This window comes from Rattus norvegicus, chromosome 8 (genome assembly GCF_021556685.1).
Source record: "Rattus norvegicus strain SHRSP/BbbUtx chromosome 8, alternate assembly SHRSP_T2T, whole genome shotgun sequence".
In the NCBI taxonomy this organism is placed as follows: Eukaryota; Metazoa; Chordata; class Mammalia; order Rodentia; family Muridae; genus Rattus; species Rattus norvegicus.
This window is the reverse complement of record NC_141541.1, coordinates 118,696,654-118,724,321: the sequence shown is the minus strand read 5'-3', so window position 1 is coordinate 118,724,321 and position 27,668 is coordinate 118,696,654. Positions and strand designations below refer to the sequence as shown.

Here is a 27,668-nt window from a genome sequence, read left to right as displayed (position 1 = left end):
AGAGAGAGAGAGAGAGAGAGAGAGAGAGAGATGTATATACAAATGCATGCAGGTGCATGTGCAATGTGCGTACACAGAAGTTGACTTCTGGCTGCAGAGATGGCTCAGAGGTTAACAGCACTGTCTGCTCTTCCAGAGGTACTGAGTTCAATTCCCAGCAACCACATGGTGGCTCACACCATCTGTAATCAGATCTGATGCCCTCTTCTGGCCTGCAGGAATACATGCAGGCAGAAAGCTGTACGATGTATACATAATAAATAAATATTAAATAAAAAATTTTTAAAAAAAGAAGTTGACGTCCATCATCTTAATCTCTCCCTGTCTTATATTTTGAAACAGTCGGTCACTTTCTGAGCCTGGAGCTCATCCAGATTAAACTGACCAGCCAATTCGCTTCAGAAATCTGCCTGCTGGGTTTCCCCTGCCTTGGTGTTACAGATGGGTCCTACTTCATTTGGCTTTTTAAATTTTGTTTCAATTATTCATTTATTTTTATGTGTATAGGTGTTTTGCTGGCATGCATGTCTGTGTACCACACATGTGTCTAGTGCCCAGGAAGAGGGTGTCAGATCCCCTGGGACGAGAGTCACGGTCAGCTGTGAGCTACCACATGGGTGTTGGGAACTGAATCCAGGTTCCTCTGGAAGAGTAGCCTCTTAATCTCTGAGTCATCGCTCCAACCCCAGTTTTGCAAGAATGCTGGGAGCTGATCCCAAGTCTATATCTGAGCAGCTACCTCCCAGCTCCACCCCTCTACTCATTTATTCATTCTTTTGTATCTGTATGGGTTGGTGTATTTCTTTTATTCTTTAAGTTATAATCTAATAGTGTCTTCCTTAGGGTTTCTATTGCTGTGATGAAGCACCATGACCAAGAAACAAGTTGGAAAAAGTTTATTATCCTCACACCTCCACATCACTGTACAGCATTGAAGGAAATCGGGACAGGAACTCAAAACAGGACAGGAACCAGGAGGCAGGAGCTGATGCAGAGGCCATGGAGGGTCCTGCTCACTGGCTTGCTCCTCATGGCTTGTTCAGCCTCTTATAGAACCCAGGACCACCAGTCCAGGGATGCCCCACACACACACAATGGGCTGGGCCGTCCGCCATCAATCACTAATTAAGAGAATGCCCTACCGCTGGATCTTATGGAGGGCGGCATTTTCTGAATGGAGGTTCCCTCCTTTGAGATGACTCTAGCTTGTGTCAAGTTGACATAAGACTGTGATGTTATTTAATTGTACAGATCATTCCAGCTTCATTCAATAGAACTCCAGCAAGTTAGATCCTGGTCCCTTTGAGCTGTCTTATACTTTTGTATGGGTCTTGAACGCTTTTCTATTTTTTTGTTGTTGAAAACAGGGTTTCATTAATATAGCCCAGGCTGGCCTCAAACTTACAGCAAACTTGTAGCCTCTGCTCCCTGAGTGCTGGGATTACCTATGTACACACTATATCCAGAAGGTGGAGCTTCCCAAGGCTCCAAGCTCTTCTCTCCCCTAACCCAGCCCTAGAATCAGATACTTCTCAAAGGTGTCGTTCCTTTTGTAAGAGAACAGTGTTTAGAAACAAAGAAGCAACACTAAGTGCTTTTGTTGCTGAGGTGCTGTTATTTCTAGGACGCAACAGCAGGCAGAGAGAAGAAATGTGTGTGTGTATGTGTGTATGTATATGTGTGTATACATATACATATATATTACATTATAAATATATGCTGGGGGCTGGAGAGATGACTCAGCAGTTAAGAGTACTAACTGCTCTTCCAGAGGTCCTGAGTTCAATTCCTGGCAACCACATGGTGGCTCACAGCCATCTGTAATAGGATCTGATGCCCTCTTCTGGTGCGTCTGATGACAGCTACTGTGTACTCATCTATAAAATAAATAAATAAACCATATATCAATATTCTGTGCAATGGTAAGCCACATATGCTAAGTACAGTGTTCTCATGAGCTTATAATGAAAGACCCTCAGACAGAGGAGACTCTCGCTCCAGTCCTGAGGACACCCACCACCCCACGAACACACGGGACTCAGTCTTGATGTAAGAACAAGAGATTTACTTTGGGATACCAATGCACTGGGGCTCGACACGGTTCTCACGCAGGAGGGATGTGAAGAGCTTCGAACAACAGAAACGTACAGCTTAAATAGTCATTTAAGATTATACAGTTTCGGTTGGGGATTTGGCTCAGTGGTAGAGCGCTTGCCTAGCAAGCACAAGGCCCTGGGTTCGGTCCCCAGCTCCGAAAAAAAAGAAAAGAAAAACAAAACAAAACAAAACAAAAAAAGATTACACAGTTTCATTAGCTCAGCTATTTCGGTGCCAAGGATAACTAGGCAGATGTTTCTCGTCCTGGAATTCCTGGGACAGGGCGGTAACCATATCAACGCAGCTATTTCAGTACCAAGGACGTCTGACTTGATATATGTTTTCCCATCCTGGGGTTCCCAGGACAAGGACCAAGGATATCTGACTTGGCAGATGTTTCTCTCCTGGAGTTCCCAGGACAAGGCTATAGCTATGTCAGCACAGCTATGTCAGTACCAAGGACATCTAACTTGATATAGGTTTTTTTTTTTTTATCCTGGGGCACAATCTATAGTGGTCAGTCAGCTTCCCAGAGATGTTTCCTGTCTTGTAACTGCCCCGCAGTAAATATGTTCCATACCCTCTGTTCTTATGGTCCGGCAGCTTCCTAGAGAGTGGGTGGGATGTGCTTTCTGTACTTTCTGGTCTATTGTCTAACGTCTAGGGGCTAAGCAAGGGTCAGCTTAAAAGATTCTCATTCTTAAGAAATTGCTACACTGGTTGGGGATTTAGCTCAGTGGTAGAGCGCTTGCCTAGCAAACGCAAGGCCCTGGGTTTGGTCCCCAGCTCCGATAAAAAGAAAAAGAAAAAAAAAAGAAAAAAAGAAATGGCTACACTAATATCAAACGGGGATCTTTTAATAATGTTTCCTTTTTGTTTGATACTGTAGTTGGTATGATGTCATAGTATCACCGAGTACCTGTATCTATAACTCCATCACCTAGTTTCTTTATTTTTTTTTTTTTTTTTTGGTTCTTTTTTTCGGAGCTGGGGACCGAACCCAGGGCCTTGAGCTTCCTAGGTAAGCGCTCTACCACTGAGCTAAATCCCCAGCCCCTAGTTTCTTTATTTATGTGCATTTTGGTTGGTTTACTTTTGTTTTTTTTTTGTTTTTTTTTTTTTTTGGTTCTTTTTTTTCCGGAGCTGGGGTACTTTTGTTTTTTAAGGCAGGGTTTATCTGTGTAGCCCTGGCTGTCCTAGAACTAGTTCTGTAGAACAGGCTGGCCCCAAACTCACAGAGACCCACCTGTCTTTGTCTCCTAAGTGCTGGGATTAAGGGCATGAGCCACCACCACCAGGCAGTTTCCTTATATTTTAAAAGAAATTGGGAAACGGAGTCTGATAAGAGAAAACAGCTTTGCCTATAGATTAGACAAACTAGGAGAAAAGAAACTTCTAATTTTTCTCCACCTCTCCTAAACCAGTGTTAAATTCCACAGAAAAGATGAACCAAAAGCTAAGAACCTTGAGTACGTAGCTTGGCTGCTCAATAAGCATCAGAGAAACCAGCCTTTCTCTGAGCGGTCTGGTGGCACCAGGCTTTCTTAATCTTCCTGGCTGGGATTTCAGGGGGGATTTTTTTGTTCTGTGGAGTTTATTGTTTTAGTATACCTGTTCTAACAGCCTGATAGCCAATGGGATGGAGACACACATCTCCTGACAAGTTCTTCAGGTATCCATTGGTGAGGTGCACATGCTCCAAGCTCCCACCTACGCTTCTGTGAACAAGACTAATGCCATCAGGACACACACACACACACACACACACACACACACACACACAGACACACACACACGGGATGAAACTATACTAAATGTTCTTTGGGAACAGGATGGAATCTAATAAGAGTGGGACAAGGCCAAGAGAGGATAATCAAGGGTTGAATATGGTTGCAATGCATTATGTAAATATATGAAACTGTCACAAGAATATCCATTATGATGTTTAATTACAGACGCTATTAAAGACTTTTGAAATATTTGTTATTTACAATTTTATATATGTACACTCGGCATCATACTGACCACTCACAGCAGCGAGTTCACAGCTGAGGAGAGTGAAACAGTAACATCCCCCATGTATGAAAATACAGCGATATAAATACATTATTATGGATAATTAGCGGATAATAATTAAAGCATTCTTAAGGTTTTATTTTTATGTGTGTGAGTGTTTGCCTTGATGTATATCTGTACACCACATACATCCCTAGTGTCATTAGAGGTGAAATACAGCATACAACTTGTTAGGGTCCTAAAGAAACACTGGGAGAGGAACAGGAGCTCCTGCAGTTACCACCAATAAGAACCAGGAGAGGGCAGTGTTGGTGGTGGCCCTGGAGTTCCCTGGTTATCTTTTCAGCCTGCAGACTAGTGCTTCTTCCTAATGCCGCAATGCTGCGACCCTTTAATACAGGTCTTCATGATGTGGTGAGCCCCAACCATACATTTTTTTTCCTGTTGCTCGTTCATAATTGCGATTCTGCTAGTGTTCTGAATCATAACGTAAATATCTGTGTTTTCCAATGGTCTTGGAAGACCCGCTATGAAACAGTTGTTTGGTGCCCCCCCAAGGGGTTGTGATCCACAAGTTGAGAACCACTGCTGTAGATGGTGGAGCTGGTTTCCTGCTGCCCTCTCAACAAGGACTCAGAGACCTAAGCAGCTGTGGATTCTGCACTCTTTGATGACTTCCGGTGAGGTCCTCTTCTAAGCTTGACCAGCCCCTAAAGATTGTATACTGAGCTGTCCCATCTACTCTACACTTCCACGCGGCTCAGAGCTCCCCTGCATCTCAGGGCTACTGCCCGCCCAGCAACTCCACAGGCCATCAGAATGTCTGAACCAGTCTGCCTCTATACTTGCTGGTGGTCTAAACTCTTTCCAGGTTTGTCTGTCCTTGGGACCGTCAGCCTTACCAGCAAGCTGAGGCACACCCAACCTGAGAACAAAGATGATGATGATGACGGTCATAAATTACTGTGTTACTAGGTGATAAGTCTAGACACCTGAAGTCAGTGCTTTTTCAAGCACCAGCTAAGGGCCCTGGGTTTTTATAGATTAAAGCAAAAATAGGTCCGGGGAGATAGCTCAGTCAGTAACGTGTCTGCCTTGCAAGAAAGGCCGGGTATGACAATGCACTTATATCCCAGCAATGCAGAGGAAGAAACCGGAATTTCTGGGGCTTGGGTTGACTTCTGGCCTCTACTTATTTGTATACACCACACACACACACCACACAAGCACGCACACACACGCCCCAGGAGAACAAGGCGGGTTATCAGCAAACTGTTACGTTTTATAAAGCGGTATAATGCTTAGGAGGGAGTACCTTGGCGAGCCCCTCCCAAGGGGTCCCCCTGAGGAATCAGGCTATGCCACTGACCTAGTATAAAAGGATGGGGAAAAGAGGGGGTCAGGGACCTGGAAAGGAATAGAGATGCGGGGAGGGGGACGAAGAAGAACAGGAATAGAAAAAGAGAGGAAGAAAGGAAAAGAAGAGACCGGCCAGGAACACGTAGGGACAGAGGGAGAAGGAAAGAGAGAGAGACAGAAGAGAAGAGGAGGGGGACAGGAGATAAGGGGAGGGGAGGGGAGAAAAGAAAAGGAAAAGGAAAGGGAAAAGGAAAGGGAAAAGGGAAATGACTAGGGTTGCTCCTTTTACATGCCTGGCTCGCATTTGGCAAGTGGCTCTGCAAGCTGTTGCTAGGTAGCTGTCGGGCGGAGCCTAGTGGGATAGTCTGAAAGCCAACACAAACCAATTAAATTGGCCCTCCCTATCCTCCCTGCTCTCTTCCGGTCTCCCCACAACACTTCCGGCGGGCCGCCTCCCATGTTCTCATGGGATTTGTAGTTCAGCCCACTTCCTAGCCTATTGGCTGTGGTTGCTAGGCCTTACAGAAAAGTCACATTTAGTAAAGAAAACAAAGTCTGAACTAGTTAAATTCTCATTTCAAATAAGCAGCTGTTAGAATATGATACTTTTAATTCAAATAAAATGTAAATAAAACTGTTATCTCGCAATTCTACCCCAGACAGAGCCATGAAACTGACCCCTAGATCCCTTGCCCCACTACGGGTATCCCCTCTGTGAGCCAGCTTTACCAACACTCACTGTAAGATACACGATGTTTCCTGACCAGGGGTAGAAAAGGTTGTATTAGACCAAGAACTTTTAAAAAGTTTTTAATTATTTGTTTTTACGCATTTATAGCGGAATTGTGAAAAACAACCCAAAGGGTCTCCGGTAGGGCTAACACTCAGAGCATTAAAGGTCGCTGTTCATTTCCTACGGGTTTTCCAGTTTGGGGACTGTAGTAGTCGCGGGGGTCGGCAGCCTCTGAGCCGCTCCTGTGAAACCTTCTCGGGTACCTCTTCTGCTTCTGCCTCCAGTTAGCAGATGCTGTTCCACCTTGTCGGAAGAGCTAAGAATGTCCAGGCTCGGTCTGCCAGAACTGAAGTCTGGCAGTTTCACACTGGTTCGCGATTGTTGGTTACATAAGCCCTGACCCTGACTGCGAATTTTATCTGAGGCACATGGTGACCCATCAGCACAGTGAGCAGAGGCTGGGATTCACTCTTCAGGCTCTGCTTCATTCAGAGAGCTGGCAATCTGAGACAGGAAGGGGTCAGCATTCTCTGGACCTGCCGTCCCCGCGTCTCCAGCTAATAGACTTTATAGGGAATGGCAAACAAAAGCAGTTCTACAGTGTAGTCTTTATCCTCTGGTCATGGGGTCAACTGGCTCTGAGCTCTGAGGCTCTGATCTCATCTACTTGTGGTCCCCGCATGTCTCCCTGTGTGTCCAGCGGGGTTTACATACTCTCAAGGCCACTGAGCTTGGCCTTCCTCTTGAAGTGCTAAGTCAAAGGTTAACTTAGAACAAACAAATCGTTGGCAGACGTCCCTGCTGAGCCATCAGCGATGTTTATGGGCACATTCCTTTACGGTATGAAATACACATGTGTCCTTAAAGAATAGTATAGAAGAGGCCATTCCACTGCCCCTGTTACAACGAGACCACAAACTGAATGATGTAAGGCAATAAAAATGTATTCTCACAGTTCTGCAAGCCAGGCATCCAAAATTAAGCGGTCTGCAGTCTTTCTGTCCGTTCGGAGGCCCTAGGGAGAAACTTCTCTCGCTCTTCAGGTTCCAGGCATTCCTTTGCTTGTGACAATTTAACTCACTGCTTCTGTCTCTAAATGGCCTCCTCCTATGTTTCTGTGGCACACCCCCCTCCGCCTCCCTTTGTAAAGAAGCCTGCGGTTGAACTTTGGCCTAAAATAGGTCAAGAATCATCGCATAACACAGTTTTGCTTAGTATGCCTCTTCCCAGCTTTGAGTTGCTAGCTGAGGGCCTGCTCAACACCCAGTCGCGTCTATAGGTTCATCACACTGTGAACCACTGTGTATCTGCCCCTAACAGCCTCAAGCCTCAACACAAGACAATGAAGGGCAAATGAAATATATCTCCAATGTTCCACAACCCTCGAAAAATTTTCAATGAGCCTATCCGTGGGAAGTCTAGTGCTAAAAAGTCTAGTGCTGTAGAAACTCCAGTTTCCAAGGGGGTAACATCCATTGCTGTTAATTGGAGCAACTGTGGCTGACACTCATACTAGGAAAGGGTCCTTAGGCCCTCCAGTGAGGTTCTAGCCACTCCTTCCTCTGTTCCCTCTCAGATGTCCATAGTTCTTCCCCAACTATATGATCGAACCCTGAGCTGATAAGAGAGAACTTTGGACGTTGGTCTTGGGGGACACTGGTTAAGGCTTTAATAACATTCTAAACAAAAATGGGAGAGATTTTGTTCCACCACCAACTTAGCTCTACTGTATAGTGTAAGAGAGGAGGAGGCAAGCCACGAGGTGGGCAAAGGAAGGCCTCGTTGATTCTCTGGAGGCCCTAAATGTTGTCTTGAGCACAGAGTCGTTGTTCCTAAGGGGACTACCACGAGTGTCTAGCAATCCTCTGCTCGTGTTTCAGTCACCTGATCTATGATCTCTGGGTCATCCTTGTAACTAGACATCCACCCGTTTTCCCAGGAGAAGCTCATGCAAGCCTCGCTTTAAACCTTTCTTTAAAGCTGCCTTAGTTTACATCCAGTTGTTGACTTATCAACAGTGAGGCCACAGGCCACACTATAACTGGGAATGAAGCTCCCCTAACATTTGTACTTTCTAGATTAGAAACACAGTGGACGCCTTTCTCTTGGGAACACGTCAGCCATCAGTTCTAGGGACTGTGTTACACAGTGAGACCTCTAAGAAAGACCCCAAACATGGGAAGAGAATAGCACCATTGACCACAAATAGAAAACGCCTATTTGGGGTTGGGGATTTAGCTCAGTGGTAGAGCGCTTGCCTAGGAAGCGCAAGGCCCTGGGTTCGGTCCCCAGCTCCGAAAAAAAGAACCAAAAAAAAAAAAAAAAGAAAGAAAGAAAGAAAGAAAGAAAACGCCTATTTATCAAAAGGTAGAATAAGCAAGCAAAGGGGTTGTGTGGGACGGAGGGGGGGCGGGGAGACATCCTATAGTGAAAGGCTGAAAGGGAGGAGGGTCAAAAAGGAGAAACTGAACTACCTCCCCAAATGTAGTTAATTTATAACTGAGCAAATAACATTGAGAAACGAGGGCGGGAAGAAAAGACCATGGTCTGAGGCTGGCCATAATGCTGTTGTGGTAAGGGGGAGGAGGAGGTGAAGTCTGGGGAAACTTAGTTTCCAAACGTCACAGGAAGCCCCTCCCCTTGTTTCCTTCTTTTCTTCCAGGAGGAGCTTCCAGCTTGGGAAACAACCAGGGCAGTAGGCCAATGGCCATCTGGGTGATAGGAAGACCCACCCCATCTGTGGACGGAGTCTTGGGGTATATAGACTCTCAGAATCGTGTCTGCCTTTCATAGGACACTGCCCGTTCCAACTCTGCTCCTCTCTGCCTAGTTCCCCTTCCCCTTCCTCAGTTTGGGGTGATGGTGTGAACCAACCTTCTTGTGGAGGAAGGCAATGGGTCCCTGTCGGTCCTGAGCTAGCAGATTTCCACCCATTTAAGGAGACATCACCTAATCTCCCAGGCAAACACTGACTGCACCAACTTTGATTTCTGGTAAGTGGAGAATTTGGGCCTGAGACCTCTGTGACCAGGCTACAGTTGGTAGGCAGAGTGGAGGAGCTGGATCTACGGATCACCATCCTCCTGAGATACAAGGTGTGGCCGAGGGGCTTCCCAGAGTGTGGGGATCCCAGGGAAGCCCCTTTTGCCTCTAGCAGGAGCTCAGCAGCACGATAGATGGAGATTTCCAAATGTTAGAAGCAGGAAAGGCAAGTGTGCCTTCCAACCATTGCAGGGACTCTGCCAGAGGCAGCTCATCCCTGATTTGGATTCCAACACTTTCTCCCTCTCTAGTACATTGAGATATTAAAAACCAAAGCTTGGAGCTTTGTGATTTCTTGTGGCTGTCCACTGCTGCCCTCTGAACTTGGGAACAGACTCAATTGACCTTTGTCCCTCGTACAAAAGGATTTGAACTACATTCCCAATTCGTGTTTGGGATTGCTAGCCCAAAGACCATGGTCTGAGGCTGGCCATAACACTGTTGTGGTGAGGGAGAGGAGGAGGTGAAGTCTGGGGAAACTTTGTTTCCAAACGTCACAGGAAGCCCCTCCCCTTGCTTCCTTCTTTTCTGCCTTGCTGTCTGAGTGGACAATTCACCTCTTGCCACAGGTCTGTCTGGATCCAGAAGACCCTGCCCCAGCCTGGGCACAGCCCTGTAGCCATGACAGAAGACGACGTAGGACAATGGCAACATGTGTTCCAGGAGCTGATTCAAGAGGTGAAACCGTGGCACAAATGGACCTTCACACCAGACAAGGAGCTTCTTCCCGATGTTCTAAAGCCAGGATGGACGCAATACCAGCAAAAGGCCTTTGCCAGGTGAGGGAGGTATGATGGTACGCATGCCAGAATAGTCTTGCTTATTGCCAACTGGTCCCTCAGCTGTCCGGGCTTGCACGCTGAAGAGCTAGGGAAGAAATTCCAGCTTCACTAGGGACTGGGATTTTCCTAAGACAGCATCAGGGAGAGATTCTAGGAGCCCAGGTTGGAATGTGGAAAAGGGAGGAAAGAATGGGGCGGAGGGAGCTCATTTATTCAAGGGGACTTTCAGAGGCCACCCAACGTTTTACACTTTCTTTTCCAAAAGAGAAAGAGGGTGCCCCAAGTCCCAGGGGTAATGGGAGGAGGTCATAGAGGATAGAGTCTTGGGATCTGTCGTCCCCGATGCCATCTGTGAGGGGACTGGACCTTTCCCAGCCAAGAAATGTCTTGGGAGGCTCCAGAACAAAGCTTTAGTTGGCTTAGTTGAGAGCCTGGGACTCAGTTCTGCCACACAGCGAAGCTGGAGTGCTGGGACCAGGCCCTATCTGTGGGTGGCTGCTAGGGACTGCTCAGTCCCGTGTGCAAAGCCAAAACTGAGTGAGTGAGATGCACTCCCAGTCAGTGCACTCCATGGGGCTCAGAGCTTCTCATCATCTCTTCTCAGTTTATTCCCACATTTGCCCTAAGAGGGCAATCTAGAATAAAACACAGCAAAGAAGGCTAGGACTGGAGCTCAATGGTACCTTTACTTAGCATGCACAAGGTCCCAGGTTCTGTGCCTAGATCCAGCCTGGGAGCTAACTTATTCTGCCCAACTTCCCCCAACTTCTCATCTCAGACTGCAGATACCCCTGTCTCAAGCAAAGTTAGGATCGATTGCTAAGAAAAAAATAATCCCACGATTTTAGCTGAGCTAAAGGCTCACAAGGTCACTTAGGTAGAGGAAGAGAAATCTCATAGCCTTGGGAAGAGCTCACTGCTGCTCAAGTCTCATTGGCCAGCAGATCCCACAGCCCCAACATCACTGAATCGAGAGGGGGTTTGTGAATTACTTGATGAGCAATAAATGTCTACGCCACACTGCAGTGTTCTGGCTTTGCAGGATTCCTGTTCTAGATGGCACGGGCTTCTTCTAGCCTGTCTTCACTGTTTCCAACAGGTGTTTGTGCAAGTACCTTAGAAAAAGTGCTCCCTTTCCTGAGACAGGGTGTCATTCTGCACCTTGTCAGAGGCAAGCACTCAGAAGTAATGTAAAATTCCCTGGTGCATGTAAGAAAAAGGATGAATTGGGGGAGGGGGGACCCACAAAAGAAGAGAGAGCTGGAGGCCATGATCTCTGGGGATCCTGCAATCATGGAAGCCCCACCCCCCACACACACACCATCACCACACACATGCACATGCAAACAAAAGCAGGCAAGCTGTCTCTATAAGCTGGAGATTGAAACCCTCTCCTGTTCTGTTTGGTGACTTACCCAGCACCCGTTTATATCCACTTGTTGATTTTAGTACAGGGTCCTTGGGGGCTGTTGCATGTATAGCCTTGAATACATTTACCTCAATATCTGAAGAAACGATGGCTTTGGGCCCAGTGACCAGAATCCGAATCCGAATCCTAACTCTTTTTTTTTGGGGGGGGGTTCTTTTTTTCGGAGCTGGGGACTGAACCCAGGGCCTTGCGCTTCCTAGGCAAGCGCTCTACCACTGAGCTAAATCCCCAACCCCCCCCCCAATCCTAACTCTTAAGCTCCAAGTCCTGGGCATGGTGCATTTCAAGTGTGTGTTAATGTGCACACCAAGACTTAGAAAATGCCCTGGGTTCCTTCTGAGCCAGATGGTTTGTGATGTACTGTTTGCTCAGTAGGTTCCTGATGATGGTCCCAGGGCCTGTTGGTGGTACAGTGGAGATGAGAAAGAGGGGTTCGTTCACTTCTCTCACCACCCTTCTCCCTCTGGCACCTGCCCACAGCCCGGCTGACACTCTGGCCCTCTCCTCCGCAGGTTCCACTGTTCTTCCTGCTCTCGAAGTTGGGCCTCTGGCAGAGTCTTGATTATCTTCCACATGCGCTGGTGTGAGAAGAAGGCCAAGGGGCAGGTGAAGATGAGGGTGTTTGCTCAGAGATGTAATCAGTGCCCCGAGGCTCCATTTGCGGCTCCAGAGTTCACATGGGACAACATCTCGAGGATTTTGAACAACTTGCTCTTCCGAATTCTGAAGAAGTGTTATAAAGAAGGGTTTAAGCAGATGGGCGAGATCCCTTTGCTTGGGGACACCAGTCTCGAAGGACCACATGACAGTGGCAACTGTGAGGCCTGTCTGCTGGGCTTTTGTGCTCAGAATGACTTAGGCCAAGCCTCAAAACCACCAGCACCCCCATTATCTCCTACCTCCTCCAAATCCGCCAGGGAGCCTAAGGTCACTGCCGCCTGTCCCGACCTTCCCTGCTCACAGTCCTCCTCTAAAGTGGAGAAGCCCCAAGCATCGGACGTGAGCCCCCAAGCCAGTAACCCCTCCAAAGAGGACCCTAAGGTTAGCCGCACCTCAAAACCATCAACTAATCCAAGACTGACTATCAAACAGCTGTCAGAAGTAAGCTCGTCCGCCCTCGAATGTGTTATTCAAATGCCTTCTCCCATCAGCAGCAACAGAGCAGCAGATACAGCAAAGAACACCAGATCCAAGGCCCCAAAGGCATCCCTCTCATCCTCCTCCTATGTCCCACCCACTTCCTCATATGTCCCACCCACTTCCTCCACTTCCTCCTTGTATGTCCCACCTACTTCCTCATATGTCCCACTCACTTCCTCATATGTCCCACTCACTTCCTCCTCAAATGTCCCACCCTCTTCCTTTTTATATGCCCCACCCACTCCCTCATATGTCCCATCCACTTCCTCCTCACGGAGACCACCAGCAAACACCGCTTGCCAAGTAGAGAGAAGCGCCCCAATCCACCCAGAAAGCCAGTCTTCCTGCTGCAAAGCTTGCTGCGGGGGCTGCGGGGGCTGCTGTGGGGGCTGCGGGGGCTGCTGCGGGGCCTGCTGCGCAGGCTGTGGGGGCTGCTGCGAGTGCTTCTGTGAGGTGTTAGAAGGCTGCTGCGGGTGCTTCGGTAAAGTCTTCTTGGGCTGCGGCGAGTGCTTCTGTAAGGTCTTCTTGGGCTGCTGTAAATTCGGGTCAGAGAGTCCACAGTGTTGCCTGTTCTTTCTAATCTTGTTTTTGTTGCTGTGGTACTTATTATAAAATGCAATATACGAGCCTTGAAAAAAAAAGAACCCTGAGTGGGAAAACAAAAAGAATTGCAACATCCCAAAAGAGCCACACGTTGAGTAATCCCCTTTATGCGAAATGTCGATAAAATCAGTAGAATCCAGAGGTAGCTACCGGGGACTGGAGAAGGGGGAAAGTACAAAGCCACGGTTTAAGCAATGCGGCCTTTGTGGAGAGGTGATGGACATTTTTAGGAATTTGGTGGGAACAGTAGCAGCTTCTTAGCACTGTCAGTGCACTAAGCCGCTGAGCTTTCCCTCCTAAGATGGTGAGTTTCCCTAGGCTGGAGAGATGGCTCAGTGGTTAAGAGCACTGGGTGCTCCTCCAGAGGACCTGAGTTCAAGTCCCAGCAACTACACGGTGGCTCAGAGCACAATCTATCATGGCACCTGATGCCCTCTGCTGTCATCAGGCACATGAGCAAATAGAACGTTCAAATACACATCAATAAACAGTAAGCTTTTGAAAAAATAATTCGTTTTCTTTTCTTTGCTTTTTTCCCATAGGGCGGATTAGGCTAGGTTTGGGGTCTCACAATGTAAAGTTGGTCTGGAGGTCACTAGGTGATCTAGGCTAGCCCCATGCTCGCAGCAATCCTTCTGCCTTGGCCTCTCACGTGCTTGAATCTCAGATCTAAGCCACAATGTTCAGCACATAGTTAATTTTCTGATGCGACTTTTACCTAAATACATTTTTAAAAAAATGGTTTTAGGGGTTGGGGATTTAGCTCAGTGGTAGAGCGTTTGCCTAGGAAGCGCAAGGCCCTGGGTTCGGTCCCCAGCTCCGAAAAAAAAAGAACCAAAAAAAAAAAAAAAAGGTTTTGACCTATCAAAACAGAACGGAGTCTGAAGTGTGGAGAGGAGCCTTGAACCTGGGATCTCCTCAGCATGTTCTGCACAGACTTTCTGCTATCAGTCTGGTAAGGTTTGAGACAGGAATAGTAAACTGAACACCTAGGGTCTCAATGGTCCCCATGCAGCCACTGCGTGACGGGGACAAGAGAGGAGAGAGAGAGAGAGAGAGAGAGAGAGAGAGAGAGAGAGAGAGAGAGAGAGAGAGAGAGAGAGAGAGAGAGAGAGAGAGAAATTGATTTAAAAGTCCAGTTAGGGAGCTGGGGAGGTCTCAGCTGAAAATGCCACTCAGGTACAAGGACCGGAGTTGAGTAAAAAGGAAGGCGTGGTCATGTAGTCCCTCCTGCGCATGCGCACATGGAGGTGGAGTGGGGATTGAGGTTGGGTGGGGTGGGGTGGGGGGCTGAGACGGACAGATTACGGCAGTCACTGGCCAGTCAGTGTGGCCAGAACAATAATCTACAAGCTCAATGAGAGACACCGTGTCAATAGTAAGAATAGTAACAAACAAGGCGGTGAAGTAAGAAAGACACCCGGTGTCAACCATTGGAGCACACACACACACACACACACACACACACACACACACACACACACACACACGCACACAGCCAAGCACACATGGAACAAGGCTTTTACGCAAAGGCTGGTTTTATTAAAATAAAACTTACATAAATTATGAACAGTCCATTTGTGTGAAATTCTACACTTTCATCTTTTCATATTTAGTTTTCATATCTTGATATGAGGCATGTCCTTGAGTATGGAATAAAATCCAGCAGTCGGGGTTGGGGATTTAGCTCAGTGGTAGAGCGCTTGCCTAGGAAGCGCAAGGCCCTGGGTTCGATCCCCAGCTCCGAAAAAAAGAACCAAAAAAAAAAAAAAAAAAAAAAATCCAGCAGTCACTCAAGTAGGACTAGTCATCAATTTGAAACAGCGTTAAGTGTCGGGACAAAAGACGTTTCGCCCTTTAGCCTGCCTCTGGACACTTTGCTTTCCGTTGAAGTGACGCTCTGCTGAGACAATGATAAAAACGCTCGGGCCTCATTCGAACCGCGGCAGGCGAAAGGCGAAAATACCGAAACACCATTACTAATCTTTCCTCTTCCCACTTTCCGTGAGTGTGCGCGTGTGTGGTATTTTCGCATGTGTGTGGGGTGCACCTGGGTGTGTGTGTCCATGGAGAGGCCAGAGTTTGAATCATCCTCTGGCACCTTTCCACTTCAGTTACTGGGGAGGCATCTCCTATTCAAAACAAGAGCTTCCGGTAGGCTTGGCCAGCTAACCAGTTTGCACTGGGTTCTTAGATTTAAGTAGTAACACTTTTAACCTCTGAGCCATCTCCTAGCCTTGTTTTTTTTTGTTTTTTTTTTAATTATGTGTATGTGATAACCTTTTTAAATTATATGATTCTGAGAGCAAATCAGTTCTTCAGGTTAAAAAGAGTAAAAATTACCCCCTTATTTACTTACTTATTTACTTATTCATTTTTATTTATTTATTTATTTGGTTCTTTTTTTTCGGAGCTGGGGACCGAACCCAGGGCCTTGCGCTTCCTAGGCAAGCGCTCTGCCACTGAGCCAAATCCCCAACCCCATTCATTTATTTTATAACCACAGACATCGCCCTCCCACCCCAACCTGGCAGGTTAGGCCTTACTGTACAGTTCGGTAGCCACAAGTGACTCTTTAAGGAAGTTGCATTTAAAACTTAGTTTTCGGGGTTGGGGATTTAGCTCAGTGGTAGAGCGCTTGCCTAGCAAGCGCAAGGCCCTGGGTTCAGTCCCCAGCTCCGAAAAAAAGAAAAGAAAAATAAATAAAACTTAGTTTTCAAAGCTTGTCAGACACTACGTGTTCCATCTCTGGACATTATGGCACCTAACAACACAGGCACAGAACGTTTTCCCCATGTGAAGGCTGCGGCGGGCTGCACTGGACTACACCCAGAAGGAGTCCACTCACGTACAAACAGTCGATACATGTGTCTTTCCTTCTTCTCTTCAGAGCAACCAGCCACTTCCTGCTTGCTTTAGCCTGAGGCACTGGTATAAAAATAGAAGCTTTATAGAGTTCTTCCAGTGGTGTAAACGTGCTTCAAGAACACGGAGTCCCTGCCTTGGCCCGCGCAAATTAACATCCCAGGGGCTCCTGCCAACGCACAGGTGCGCTCCAGTGGGCAGAGCCCTCCTGTGATCCCCATGTGGAAGCCATCGGTGAGGTCTCCACACTGTCCCCAACACCTACAGGAACGAGTCCTGAAGGCACTCCTTGGCTCTTTGTTCTGAGGACCAGCAGGTGACTAGCCAGGACACTACAGAGCACAGTATTCGGATCCTCCCAGGCTCCCACTGTCTGAGCGGCTAGCGCCGGACGCCCTACGTATACCAACCTTTCTCTCCACCTTCAAGACCCAAGTTATACCTTCAGGTTCTCCTGGGAGTCAAAGTACAACTTAAAACATACTTGAACTCGGAGTGGGGAAGTAGCAACTTGTTTAGACTCAGGGAGCGCTTTTCTCAATAAAGACGAACAGTGTGCCGAACCCCTTTCAAGGGGGTAAATTCTCTATTTCATTCACAGCCCTCTAGCCCTGGACTCCTGAACACAGTGCATCCAATTTCAAAACCCGTTCCGTATGTCGTCACTTTTTAAGTAATGTGTTTCCTAAAATATTAAATACGCAGTATTTAAGACAAGTATGTGCATTAGCCTGTTAACATTGGTATAGAAGCAAATTTATCAATAAATTGAATGTTATTCTTCTTAACAGTGATGATGGTGGTTTCTATAGACTTTGCCCTCAAGCATGAGACGCAATTCCAATAAGAGGTAACGCATATGCAAAGATTCAGAGCTCGGGGCAGTAAGGCATTGTGGTCTTCCGGTGGAGCGAATCAAAGTTGAAGGCTAAATGACACTTTGGCGGTATAACTGGGAACAGCTTCTGTAACAAAGAAAAACATAAATATATACTTAAGATATTTATTTATTTACATTTTTCGTTTGTTTTTCAAAACAGGGTTTCTCTGTGTGGAGCTGGGCCAGGCTAGCCTCGAACTCACTGAAATCCACCTGCCTTTGCCTCCTGAGTGCTGGGATCAAAGGCGTGTGTGCTATCGTTTTTGGTTCACGGATAGCTACAAATTATTATTTTTTTTTTTGTCAGTTTGATTTATGTCATTTCGGATGGTTTTACCGAGTCCCCAACTCACCTCTTTCTTTAAGGTCTTCGATGTATGCTTTCATAAATTCCTTATCGAAGTGCTGGCGGTCCTGTTCGCTTTCTACTGTGTCGTCAGTGTCCTGACATCGGGTCTTGTCAATGGGATTGTCCAAAAGGCTTACAAATCTGTAGGAAAAGTACAGAAAGCACACGTGTTCACTGTGAACGTTCGACTGCGAAACCCCTCTTCTGTGTGCTGGAGAGACGCCTCCGCAGTCAAGAGCACTGGCTGCTCTGCCAGAGGACCTGGGTTTGAGTCCCAGCACCCACATGGTGGCTCACAACCACCATCTGGAACTCAGGTTTCCTGAGATCCAGTGCCCTCTTCTGATCAATGAGGGCACTAGGTATGCATGTAGTTATGCATGCAAGCATGCAGGAAAGCAAGACACACACATAAAATTAATACATCTTTTTCTTTTTTTAAATAGATGCATTTATTTAATGTATATGAGTACACTGTCGCTGTCTTCACACACTCCAGAAGAGGGCATTGGATACTATTACAGATGGTTGTGAGCCACCATGGAATTGCTGGGAATTGAACTCAGGTCTCTGGAAGAGCAGTCAGTGCTCTTAACCGCTGAGCCATCTCTCCAGCCCAATACATCTTCTTATAGAGTAAAATTACAGGAGGGAGAGACAGGTGGATCTCTGTGAGTTCAAGGCCAGCTTGGTCTACATGAGTTCCAGGATAGCAAGGCTAGGTAAAGAGCTGCCCCCTTTCACTCTATAGATGGATAGATAAATTACTTTCTTTCTTTTTTTTTGGTTCTTTTTTTCCGGAGCTGGGGACCGAACCCAGGGCCTTGCGCTTCCTAGGTAAGCACTCTACCACTGAGCTAAATCCCCAGCCCCGATAAATTACTTTCTTATGAGCATTTAAAGAGTATGAAGGTATTTTCCTTCCAAACAGTAGTTTCTTCAACTCATCCATTTATTCATCCTTCCTTTTCTCCACTGAGCAACACACAGCTCATCATTCTTTTTCTTTATAACCCATGCTCAGGGGTCGGGCATGTGGCTCAGTGGGCAGACTGCCTCCCTGGCGCGCGCACAGCCCTGGTTTTGATCGCTAGCATCCTATAAACTGCGCATGCCTGGACTCCCAATACTCGGGTGGTGGAAACAGGAGGGTGAGGAGTTCAAGGTCATGCTCCACTGCGTAGTGAGTCTGTGGCTGAGCCGCAGGAGAGACCCTGTCTAATAGAAATTAAGAGTCACGAGTCAGCCAATCGTAACTCCGTTTTTCCCCCTCCTCGTTTATAATGCACCATCCAAGAATTTTGGAGACGTATGGGAAGGTTCCCCAGGGCACGGTTTCCTGCCTTGTCGTCTTCGAGCCACTCTGGAGGGAGCAAGACTTCACCCCGAATTAGAGCCTGTATCACCTTTGCATGGATGGTTGTCTTTGTTTTGGGGTTCACTGAGGAAGTCAGAAAGATGAAGCAAACAGAAAGGATTCCTCTATCCAGGGCAACAGGGACACGACAAATGAGAGGTCTAGCCTTTGCTAGACACACATTATGTTGCCCAATGGCAAGTAGTATTTGTAGCTCCGTATATTTAATAATCGTATTCCTTGGGGCATTAGAAAAACGAACCCCTTCGAATTCCCATAGAAACTGGGGTAGGGTCAGACTCTGGGGGATTTGAGAATCATCTCTCCAGGCTGTAATCTAATCTACCGCCCTGGATGGAGCCAGAGACGATTGGCTCTTGCGCCTGTGGAGGGGTGCTGGCCCCGGGAGCCCTTCGGTTCTGTGTACTCACTTCAAAGGCGTGGAGGCATCGCAGAGGGCGGTCGGGAGCTCCACCAGGTCATCCCCACTGACAACCAGCAGGGTGAGCTTTTTGAGGTTGAGCATGGCTTGAGGAAGGTAGGTCAGCTTGTTTTTATACAGGAGGAAACCTTGTAGCTCTTCCAGCCTGTGGAGAAGCGAACGAAGGCTCAGGACGGACCCCACCTCCCCACTCCCTCCACCCCCGGAAACCTCAGCGCATTCCGCAGGGAACAGACGTGTGCAACCTGGACCTTACGCTTCACATTTACAGTTAGAACTATTTTTTTAATTATGCATGAAACTATGTAGATTTTACTTTTACCGACTTAATCGCCCACTGAAGACGGGGATTTAGCAAGTTACAGGAGAAGCCACACGGGGCCTAAAAATCAACATACACCTAAGTGTCTCCTACATTTCCCAGGGTTCCTGTGAGAATAAACAGAGCAGTCTGTTTCCTTTCATACAGTCTACTCTTTTTTAACGTTAAAGAAGAAAAAAGCCACAGAACAAAAGGGGATGAAAAAATAAGGTGATTTAAGTTTGTTTTCTTTTTTTTTTTATATATTTATTTATTATGTATACAGTGTTGTGCCTGCATGTCTGCCTGCAGGCCAGAAGAGGGCACCAGATCCCATTACAGATGGTTGTGAGCCACTATGTGGTTGCTGGGAATTGAACTCAGGACCTCTGGAAGAGCAGTCAGTGCTCTTAACCTCTGAGCCATCTCTCCAACCTTTAGGCTTGTTTTCTTTGCTTTCTAGTTCATTCTAGTCTGGAGATCCTACCTCCAGATTCTGTTTTGTTTTTATGTTTTTATTGTTTTTTTTTTTCATTTATTTACCCTGTCTTGTGTAATGCCAGAAATATCTCAAAGACTCCTCTGTCATTTCAAACACAAACAACTGCCACTTGGCCTCCCTAGCCCAGCAAGTGCCAGCATTCATTCCTCAGAGGGACCAAGAGTAGAGAGATGCTATCTGGAATGACAACAGGTCTAAGCCACCACCAGTCTGTAAGCCCTAACAGTCTATTTACACTTCCATAGCAAGAGTGTAAGCTCCAAGAGAACATGAGTTTTTTCTCATCCACTAGGCCCAGTCCTCTTTCCAGGCCTGAGATAAGAAGCCCTAAAAATATCAGTGGCACAAATGAATGAGTGAATGAGTGAATGAATGAATGAATCTATCTATCTTACATGTTTCAGTGCAATAATTACTATTTAAAGAACAGGTTATGGGCTGGAGAGGTGGCTCAGTGGTTAAGAGCACTGACTGCTCTTCCAGAGGTCCTGAGTTCAAATCCCAGCAACCACATGGTGGCTCACAACCATCTGTAACAGGATCCGATGCCCTCTTCTGGTTTGTCTGGTAAGCTACAGTGTACTTACATACATAAAATAAATAAATCTTTAAAAAAAAAAAACAGGTTACATTTTACGTTTTATTTCTATTTGTGTGTCGGCACAGGCTTAATAGTATCAGTGGCAGGAAAGAATGAATCAATCAATCAACCTTATATGTTTTTTAATTATGTGTTCACGAGTGTAGCTGCCCACGGAGGCCAGTGTGTTAGGTCCCTGGAACTGGAGGTGCAGGCAGTTGTGAACTTCCCAGTGTGGTGGGTGGGTGGGTGCGGGGAGCTGAATTCAGGTCCTCCAGCATAACAGTTAAATATTCTTTTTTTCTTGCCCTTTGTTTTATCATTGTTTTTTTTTAAGACCCGGTCTTTCTATGTAGTCCTGGCTGTCCTGGAACTTGAAATGTAGACCAGTGTGGTCTTGGACTCACAGAAATCCACCTGCCTCTGTCTCCAGAGCACTGGAACTGGCTCACTGGCTTCCTTAAAAGCCACACTGCCTCTCCAGCTCCTTCACTTTATCTCGCTTGTTTTCCCTCTAACTTGCACACACTTATGTGTATCCGACCGTGAGGTGGCCATCGGAGTGCAGCTGCCGGGGAAGGCAGATCCCTCAGAGCTGGAGTGGCAGGCAGGTGTGAGCCTCCGATGTGGATTCTGGAACTTGGGTTCTCTGCAAGGGTGCTCGGTCTTAACCACTGAGCCATCTGGCCAACCCTCTTACATTCTGAGGCAGGCAGGGCCTCTCACCGAATCTGGTGATAACCAATAGGCTAGACTGGTTGCCACAAGCTCCCAGGAGTTCCCTGTCTCTGCCCACAAGAGCACGAGGGTTACACTTGGGAGTAGCCACACACGACCTTCCTAGGACTGTTAGGGACCCAGTTTACAGAGCAAGCACTTTACCCGCGGAGCCATCTCTCCAGCACATAATTGTTTTTAAAAAGAAATGGCTGCATGGATATAATTCAACAACATAGCTACCATGTCCGTTCTGTTTAAAGTTATGTGCCTTGAATTAATAAGTGAAAAGTAATAAAAAATTTTCTCACTGATGTTCTTCTAAGCAGAATAATGTGTTTATACATAATAATGTTTCTGTACACAATACATCTTTTCAATTCCCATGAAGTAAAATTAACAATATTATTCTATGAAAGATGGCTCGGCGGTTAAGAGCACTGACTGCTCTCCCAGAGGTCCTGAGTTCAGTTCCCAGTAACCGCATGGTGGCTCACAGCCATCTGTAATGAGATCTGATGCCCTCTTCTGTCACGCAAGCATACATGCAAATAGAATGCTCATATTTATAAATAAATAAATATTTTTTTTAAAAAAGAGGCTCTTATCAATAATCTTAGCACCCAGGAAGCTGAGTCAGGAACACTGTGAGTTCTGAGCCCTTCCAGGCTACAGAGTAAGTCCCTATCTCAAAAATCAAAAAAAGAAAAAAGAAGAAAAAAGAAACCAAGAATCTCTCCGAAGCTGTTTGTGGTGGCATAAGTTTATGGATCCAGGACTTGGGAGGTTGAAGCAGGAAGATCATGAGTTTGAGGCTAACCTGGGCTACTCTGCAAGACTCTGTCTCAAAGGAAGGGAGAAAAGGAAGGTGCAGTGAGATAGCTCAGCAGATAAGGGCACCTGCCACCAAGCCTGACAACCCGAATCTGGTCTCCTGGACTCACAAGGTGGATGGAGAGAATCAATTCCCACAAGCCAATCTCTGACTTCTATTCCCAAGCATGCACAAACACGCACATGTGCACACACACACACACACACACACACACACACACACACACACACACACACCACACTCAGTTTTTAAAAAACCAAGTGTGGTGTTGTATACCTCTAATCCCAGCACTTGGGAGGCAGAGGCAGGCAGACCTTTGCAAGTTCAAGGCCAACCAGATCTGTATAGTGAGTTCCAGGCCAGCCTGGGCTGAAAGGGGAGAACCAGTTATTACATAGGCACAGACGGACAGACAGATGACTAAAACAAATCAAATTTGCCAAGACAATGAAGAGGTGTTCAAATGCATACATGACATATGTGTGATACACAATGAAAACTGTCTTGTTCTATCATCTCCTAGAGACAAACCCTGGAAAAGTAGTTGGTTTCAGAGGATATTTATGTGCTAGCATATCTAAGTGCCAACCGGTCTCAGTGTGTTAGCAATCAATTCATGTACCTCACCTTAGGATGCAAGTAGCTACCTGTCTATATCTTGTGGCAGGTCAGTCAGATCATTGCTGCTGATATCCAGCCACTGCAGACGACACATCCGCAGGACACAGATCGGGACGCTGGAGAACTTGTTTGCTGAGATATCCACAAAGGTAACCTGTTTCAGATTACTCAACTGGAAAGGAATAAGAGAACATTCTAATTACCCTGTGTCACAGTCAACCCTGATTGGTAACTTGACAGGATTTAGAATCGCCGTGGAAACCAGCCTCTGAGCACCTCTGGGACGGAGGGACTGTGTAGAGTGAGTTAACAGTGTTTGGAAGACCCCACCTTAACTGTGGCTGTGCTGACACGGTCCCTGGGCTGGGGTCCTGGGCTGCACAGAAAGAAAGAGCAAGTCGAGCAGCCAGTGGCATCCGTCACTCTTAGCTTGACTACGCAGTAGGAGTGACCACCCCAAGCTCCCACTACCACGGCTACCGGCCATGATGGATGGTACCCTCGAAGTGTGAGCCAACGTGAGGCCCTCCTTCCGAGAGCTGCTTTTGTCGGATATTTTATAAATGGCATCAAGACATGTCACTAATACACCTCGTGAAATCGGGAACTAAGTTCAACTAACGATGTTTAGAGTAATGTCTCATTCTTGAAAGCATCCATGAGTCTATGCCCCAAAGACCACAGCCGCTATGTGCTTTTGGGCACCCACTGTATAGCATTTGCTATACTTCCTGCTGGGTATACTACTGTAAGCAGCACACGATGGCTGCCCTCGGGAGGTGACGTTTTCACAAAGCGGCCAACTCATGTAGAAGAACTGACAAGCATCGACTCTCAGGAAATGAAGAGTGAATTTGCCCAGCAGCATGATGGAGTGGTGGCCAGGGGTCCGAAAGAATTTCTCGGGGGACAGAAGACTGGAATTGAGTCTTCCAGGCAGGGAAGTAGCTTGTGCAAAGTCTTAACAGACAGAGTTCAAGTCTCTTCTTGCTGCTGCTGCTGTTGTTGCTTTGTCTGTTTGAGACAGGGTCTCACTAAAAATACCTCGGCTGTTCTGGAACTCAATATGTAGACCAGGCTAGCTTCTAACTCACAGAGATCAGTGTCCCTCTGCTGGGATTAAAGGTGCGTGCCACTATGACTAACTGGAAAGTTCAAGTCTTAGAGAGTATGATGGTGTGTGGAGAACTACATCGGGCTCTGACAAGTCCTGAGGAAACCCACATTGGCGAGGGTCACGTGATATGATAAAGACCCCCTTGATCTTGTCTGGCCTCGGTAGCTGGGCAGATTGGATTTTTCTTTCTTTTTTTCTTTCTTTCTTTTTTTTTTTTTTTTTTTCTTTTTTTTTTTTTTTGGAGCTGGGGACCGAACCCAGGGCCTTGCGCTCTACCACTGAGCTAAATCCCCAACCCCTGGATTTTTCTTTTGTGGTTTTTATATCCACAGTTCTTGTTTGCAAGGTGCCAACTCAAACACATGGACAGATATATTTTACCTCAGTGCAAATCTACGACTCTTGAATAAAGTTGAACAGATGCTGCATGTTGTTATGGATGTTTGGTAGCTGCTATGAAACAGAAGAGCTTTTTTTAAAAGCTTGCTTACTTGGAGAGTCCATGAATAAAATTAGGTAATCTCTCAAAGCACATTTGCAGGCCACCAAGATGGCTCAGGGGATAAGAGTGTTTGCAGCCAAGCCTCACAATATGAGTTCGATCCCCAGGGCCTACACTACAGAAAGAAAATCAACTCCCAAGAGCCGTCCTCTGATTTCCACATGCACCACACATAGGTGCACACAAGACAAGTAATGCCATAAAGAAATCCAAAGCACAGCGTTCAACATTACTAGAAACGCAGAGTGAGGTGGACCACAGTAGAAGGGAAAAGCACTGGGCTCGTGCCCATAGATAGCTTAACATGAATCCCATCTCCGTGGCGTATTTGAATACGCTCTACTGAAGATACATGTTCCAACTGTGTTCTTGTCTGGAATTCTGAAAAATGAATCTGAAGGGGGCACATGACAGTGAATGATCAGAGAGCTACACTGGGTGCCGGTCCAAGGCTCTGCCCAGGGTGACAACAGTCAGACAGACAGAAAAACAAATAAAGAAAAAAAAAATCCAATCACCATCTGTCTATTTTTTCTTCTGTTTAGTCTGTACGGTGCTCTGAATGAACGTGGCCCTCCATGGCTTACAGGGAGTAGCATTATTTGAAAGAATTAGGATGTCTGTGCCTGTTGGGAGGTGTGGCCATATTGGAGAAGTACTTATCACTAGAGGTGGGTGTTGAAAGTTCAGAAACTCCAACCAATGAGTACGCAGGGATGAACCGATGGCTCCAGCCGCATATATAGCAGAGGATGGCCTTGTCTGGCATCAACAGGAGGAGAAGCCCTTGGTCCTGTGAAGGCTCGTTTCCCCAGTGTAGGGGAATGGCAGGGTGTTGAGGTGGGAGTGCATGGGTTGGAGTGGGAGCATCCTCATAGAAGCAGATGGGGGTGGGAGGAGCTATGGGAGGGGGGGGAAGGGGATAACATTTGAAATGTAAATACATAAGATATGCAAGAAAAATAAAATTAAAAAAAAAGAGAGATTTCAGAAACTCCAGTCAGGCCCAGTGGCTCACTTTCTCTTCCTACTGCCTGCCATCCAGTGTAGAACTCTTGGCTCCTTCAGCACATGGCTGCCTGCATGCTGCCTTACTTCCCACCACGGCGACAACGGACTAAACCTCTGAACCCGAGAGCCAGACCCAGTGAAATGTTTTCTTTCATAAGAGTTGCTCTGGCCATGATGTCCCATCACAGAAACAGAAACCACAACTAAGAGGGGCTGTCAATATATCAGAAGAAAATGACATGTTTGATTTATGAGTGGGGTGGGGTCAGCGCGCGCACACACACAGACACACACACACACACACACACACACACAAACATGTCTGCTGAGACCAGAAGAGGGCATCTGATTCCCGGGAGCTGGAGTTACAGGTATTATGAGCTGTACAGACACATGGAGGCAGGGAAACGAGCTCAGATTATCTGCATGAGCAACAAGCATTATTAACTGCTGTTCTTTTTTTTTTTCGGAACTGGGGACCGAACCTAGGGCCTTGCACTTCCTAGGCAAGCGCTCTACTGCTGAGCTAAATCCCCAACCCTTAACTGCTGTTCTTTTTTTTTTTATAATTTAAATATTTTATTTATTTATTATATATATGAGTACACTGTAGCTGTCTTCAGACACACCAGAAGAGGGCATCAGATCTCATTACAGATGGTTGTGAGCCACCATGTGGTTGCTGGGATTTGAACTCAGGACCTCGGGAAGAGCAGTCGGTGCCCTTAACCACTGAGCCATCTCTCCAGTCCTTAACTGCTGTTCTTAACTGCTGATCCCTCTCCTGACAGCATTAACCAACCGAGAAGGAAATTCCATGAATATAAGAGGTATTTTCTGGCTAGAGATGGCTCAGAGGTTAAGAGCACTGGCTGTTCTTCCATAGGTCCTGAGTTCAAATCCCAAGCAACCACATGGTGGCTCACAACCATCTGTAAGTGAGATCTGATGCCCTCTTCTGGTGTGTCTGAAGAGAATGACAGTGTACTCACATACATATAATAAATAAATCTTTAAAGGGAGAGAGAGAGAGAGAGAGAGAGAGAGAGAGAGAGAGAGAGAGAGAGATTTTCCCAACAGTTACTTTCATCAGTGGCAAAACAAAACACTCATTAAACACACTGAAACTGAAAGTTCTATTTGCCTAACAATCCCAGGGTCTATTATATGAAAGGAGAGAACTTTAATTGAGAAAATGCTTCCATAAGCCTATAGGACATTTTCTTATTGGTGATTGATGGGGGAGGGCCCAGACGATTGTGGAAGTTATGAATAAACAAATAAATCCTAGCGTTAGAAACTAAAACAACTGACCTAAAAATCCAGTATCGGGAAGCTAAGGCAAAAAGGATTGTTTGAGGCCAGGCAGAGGTGAACAGGAAGACCTTGTCTTTGAGAGAGACAGAAGGGGGCGGTGGTGGGGGACAGAAACAGAGAAACCGAGAGACACACAAAGACAGACAGAGCACCAGTATAAGAGTTTAATATCGGCTGGGGATTTAGCTCAGTGGTAGAGCGCTTACCTAGGAAGCGCAAGGCCCTGGGTTCGGTCCCCAGCTCCGAAAAAAAGAACCAAAAAAAAAAAAAAAAAAAGAGTTTAATATCGGAGAGACCTCACCGCCTGATCAGGTGGGCACTCCTGAGGCTGCAGAGCGGAGGAGACCACCAACACTGCCCACCCCTGCCCACATCCCTGGCCCAAGAGGCAACTGTATAAGGCCTCTGGGTTCCCGTAGGGGAGGGCCCAGGAGCGGCAGGACCCCTGCGCCTGAGACACCGCCAGAACCTGAAGGAAACAGACTGGATAAACAGTTCTCTGCACCCAAATCCCGTGGGAGGGAGAGCTAAACCTTCAGAGAGGCGGACACGCCTGGGAGGCCAGAAGAGACTGCACTCTGTGCACATCCAGACGCCAGAGGAAAACACCAAACGCCATCTGGAACCCTGGTGCACTGAGGCTCCCGGAAAGAGCGGCGCAGATCTTCCCGGTTGCTGCCGCCGCGGAGAGGACTTAGGCAGTACCCCACGAGCAAACTTGAGCCTTGGAACCACAGGTAGGACCAACTTTTCCCCTGCAAGAAACCTGCCTGGTGAACTCAAGACACAGGCCCACAGGAACAGCTGAAGACCTGTAGAGAGGAAAAACTACACGCCCGAAAGCAGAACACTCTGTCCCCATAACTGGCTGAAAGAAAACAGGAAAACAGGTCTACAGCACTCCTGACACACAGGCTTATAGGACAGTCTAGCCACGGTCAGAAATAGCAGAACAAAGTAACACTAGAGATAATCTGATGGCGAGAGGCAAGCGCAGGAACCCAAGCAACAGAAACCAAGACTACATGGCATCATCGGAGCCCAATTCTCCCACCAAAGCAAACACGGAAT

General features: G+C 46.8%; 2 protein-coding genes across 11 annotated transcripts in view; one reads left to right on the top strand and one right to left on the bottom strand.

The window, feature by feature from the left end:
• The first annotated feature begins 8,720 nt into the window (after positions 1-8,720).
• On the top strand, positions 8,721-13,711 carry Rtp3 (receptor (chemosensory) transporter protein 3). 2 transcript variants are annotated; one of them, XM_087562440.1, is made up of 4 exons: positions 8,721-8,778; positions 8,868-9,198; positions 9,817-10,026; positions 11,971-13,709. In XM_087562440.1, exons 3-4 carry the CDS (start codon positions 9,869-9,871, stop codon positions 13,208-13,210), a joined length of 1,398 nt encoding a protein of 465 aa, XP_087418566.1. In that variant the 5' UTR covers positions 8,721-8,778; positions 8,868-9,198; positions 9,817-9,868; the 3' UTR covers positions 13,211-13,709.
• Positions 13,712-14,721: 1,010 nt separating this feature from the next.
• Positions 14,722-27,668, bottom strand: part of Lrrc2 (leucine rich repeat containing 2) — a 33,173-nt gene continuing 20,226 nt past the window's right edge. For 3 of the 9 annotated variants that reach the window (XR_015626548.1, XR_015626549.1, NR_172058.1), the window contains 5 exon segments: positions 22,677-22,822; positions 19,084-19,239; positions 17,300-17,436; positions 15,844-17,031; positions 14,722-14,908 (listed from right to left, as the gene is read on the bottom strand). Coding sequence is in view for 5 of the 9 variants with exons in the window: in XM_087561474.1 (XP_087417600.1) it covers positions 16,982-17,031; positions 17,300-17,436; positions 19,084-19,239; positions 22,677-22,822 (489 nt within the window). In the remaining 4 variants the exon portion in view is untranslated. 9 annotated transcript variants of the gene reach the window in all.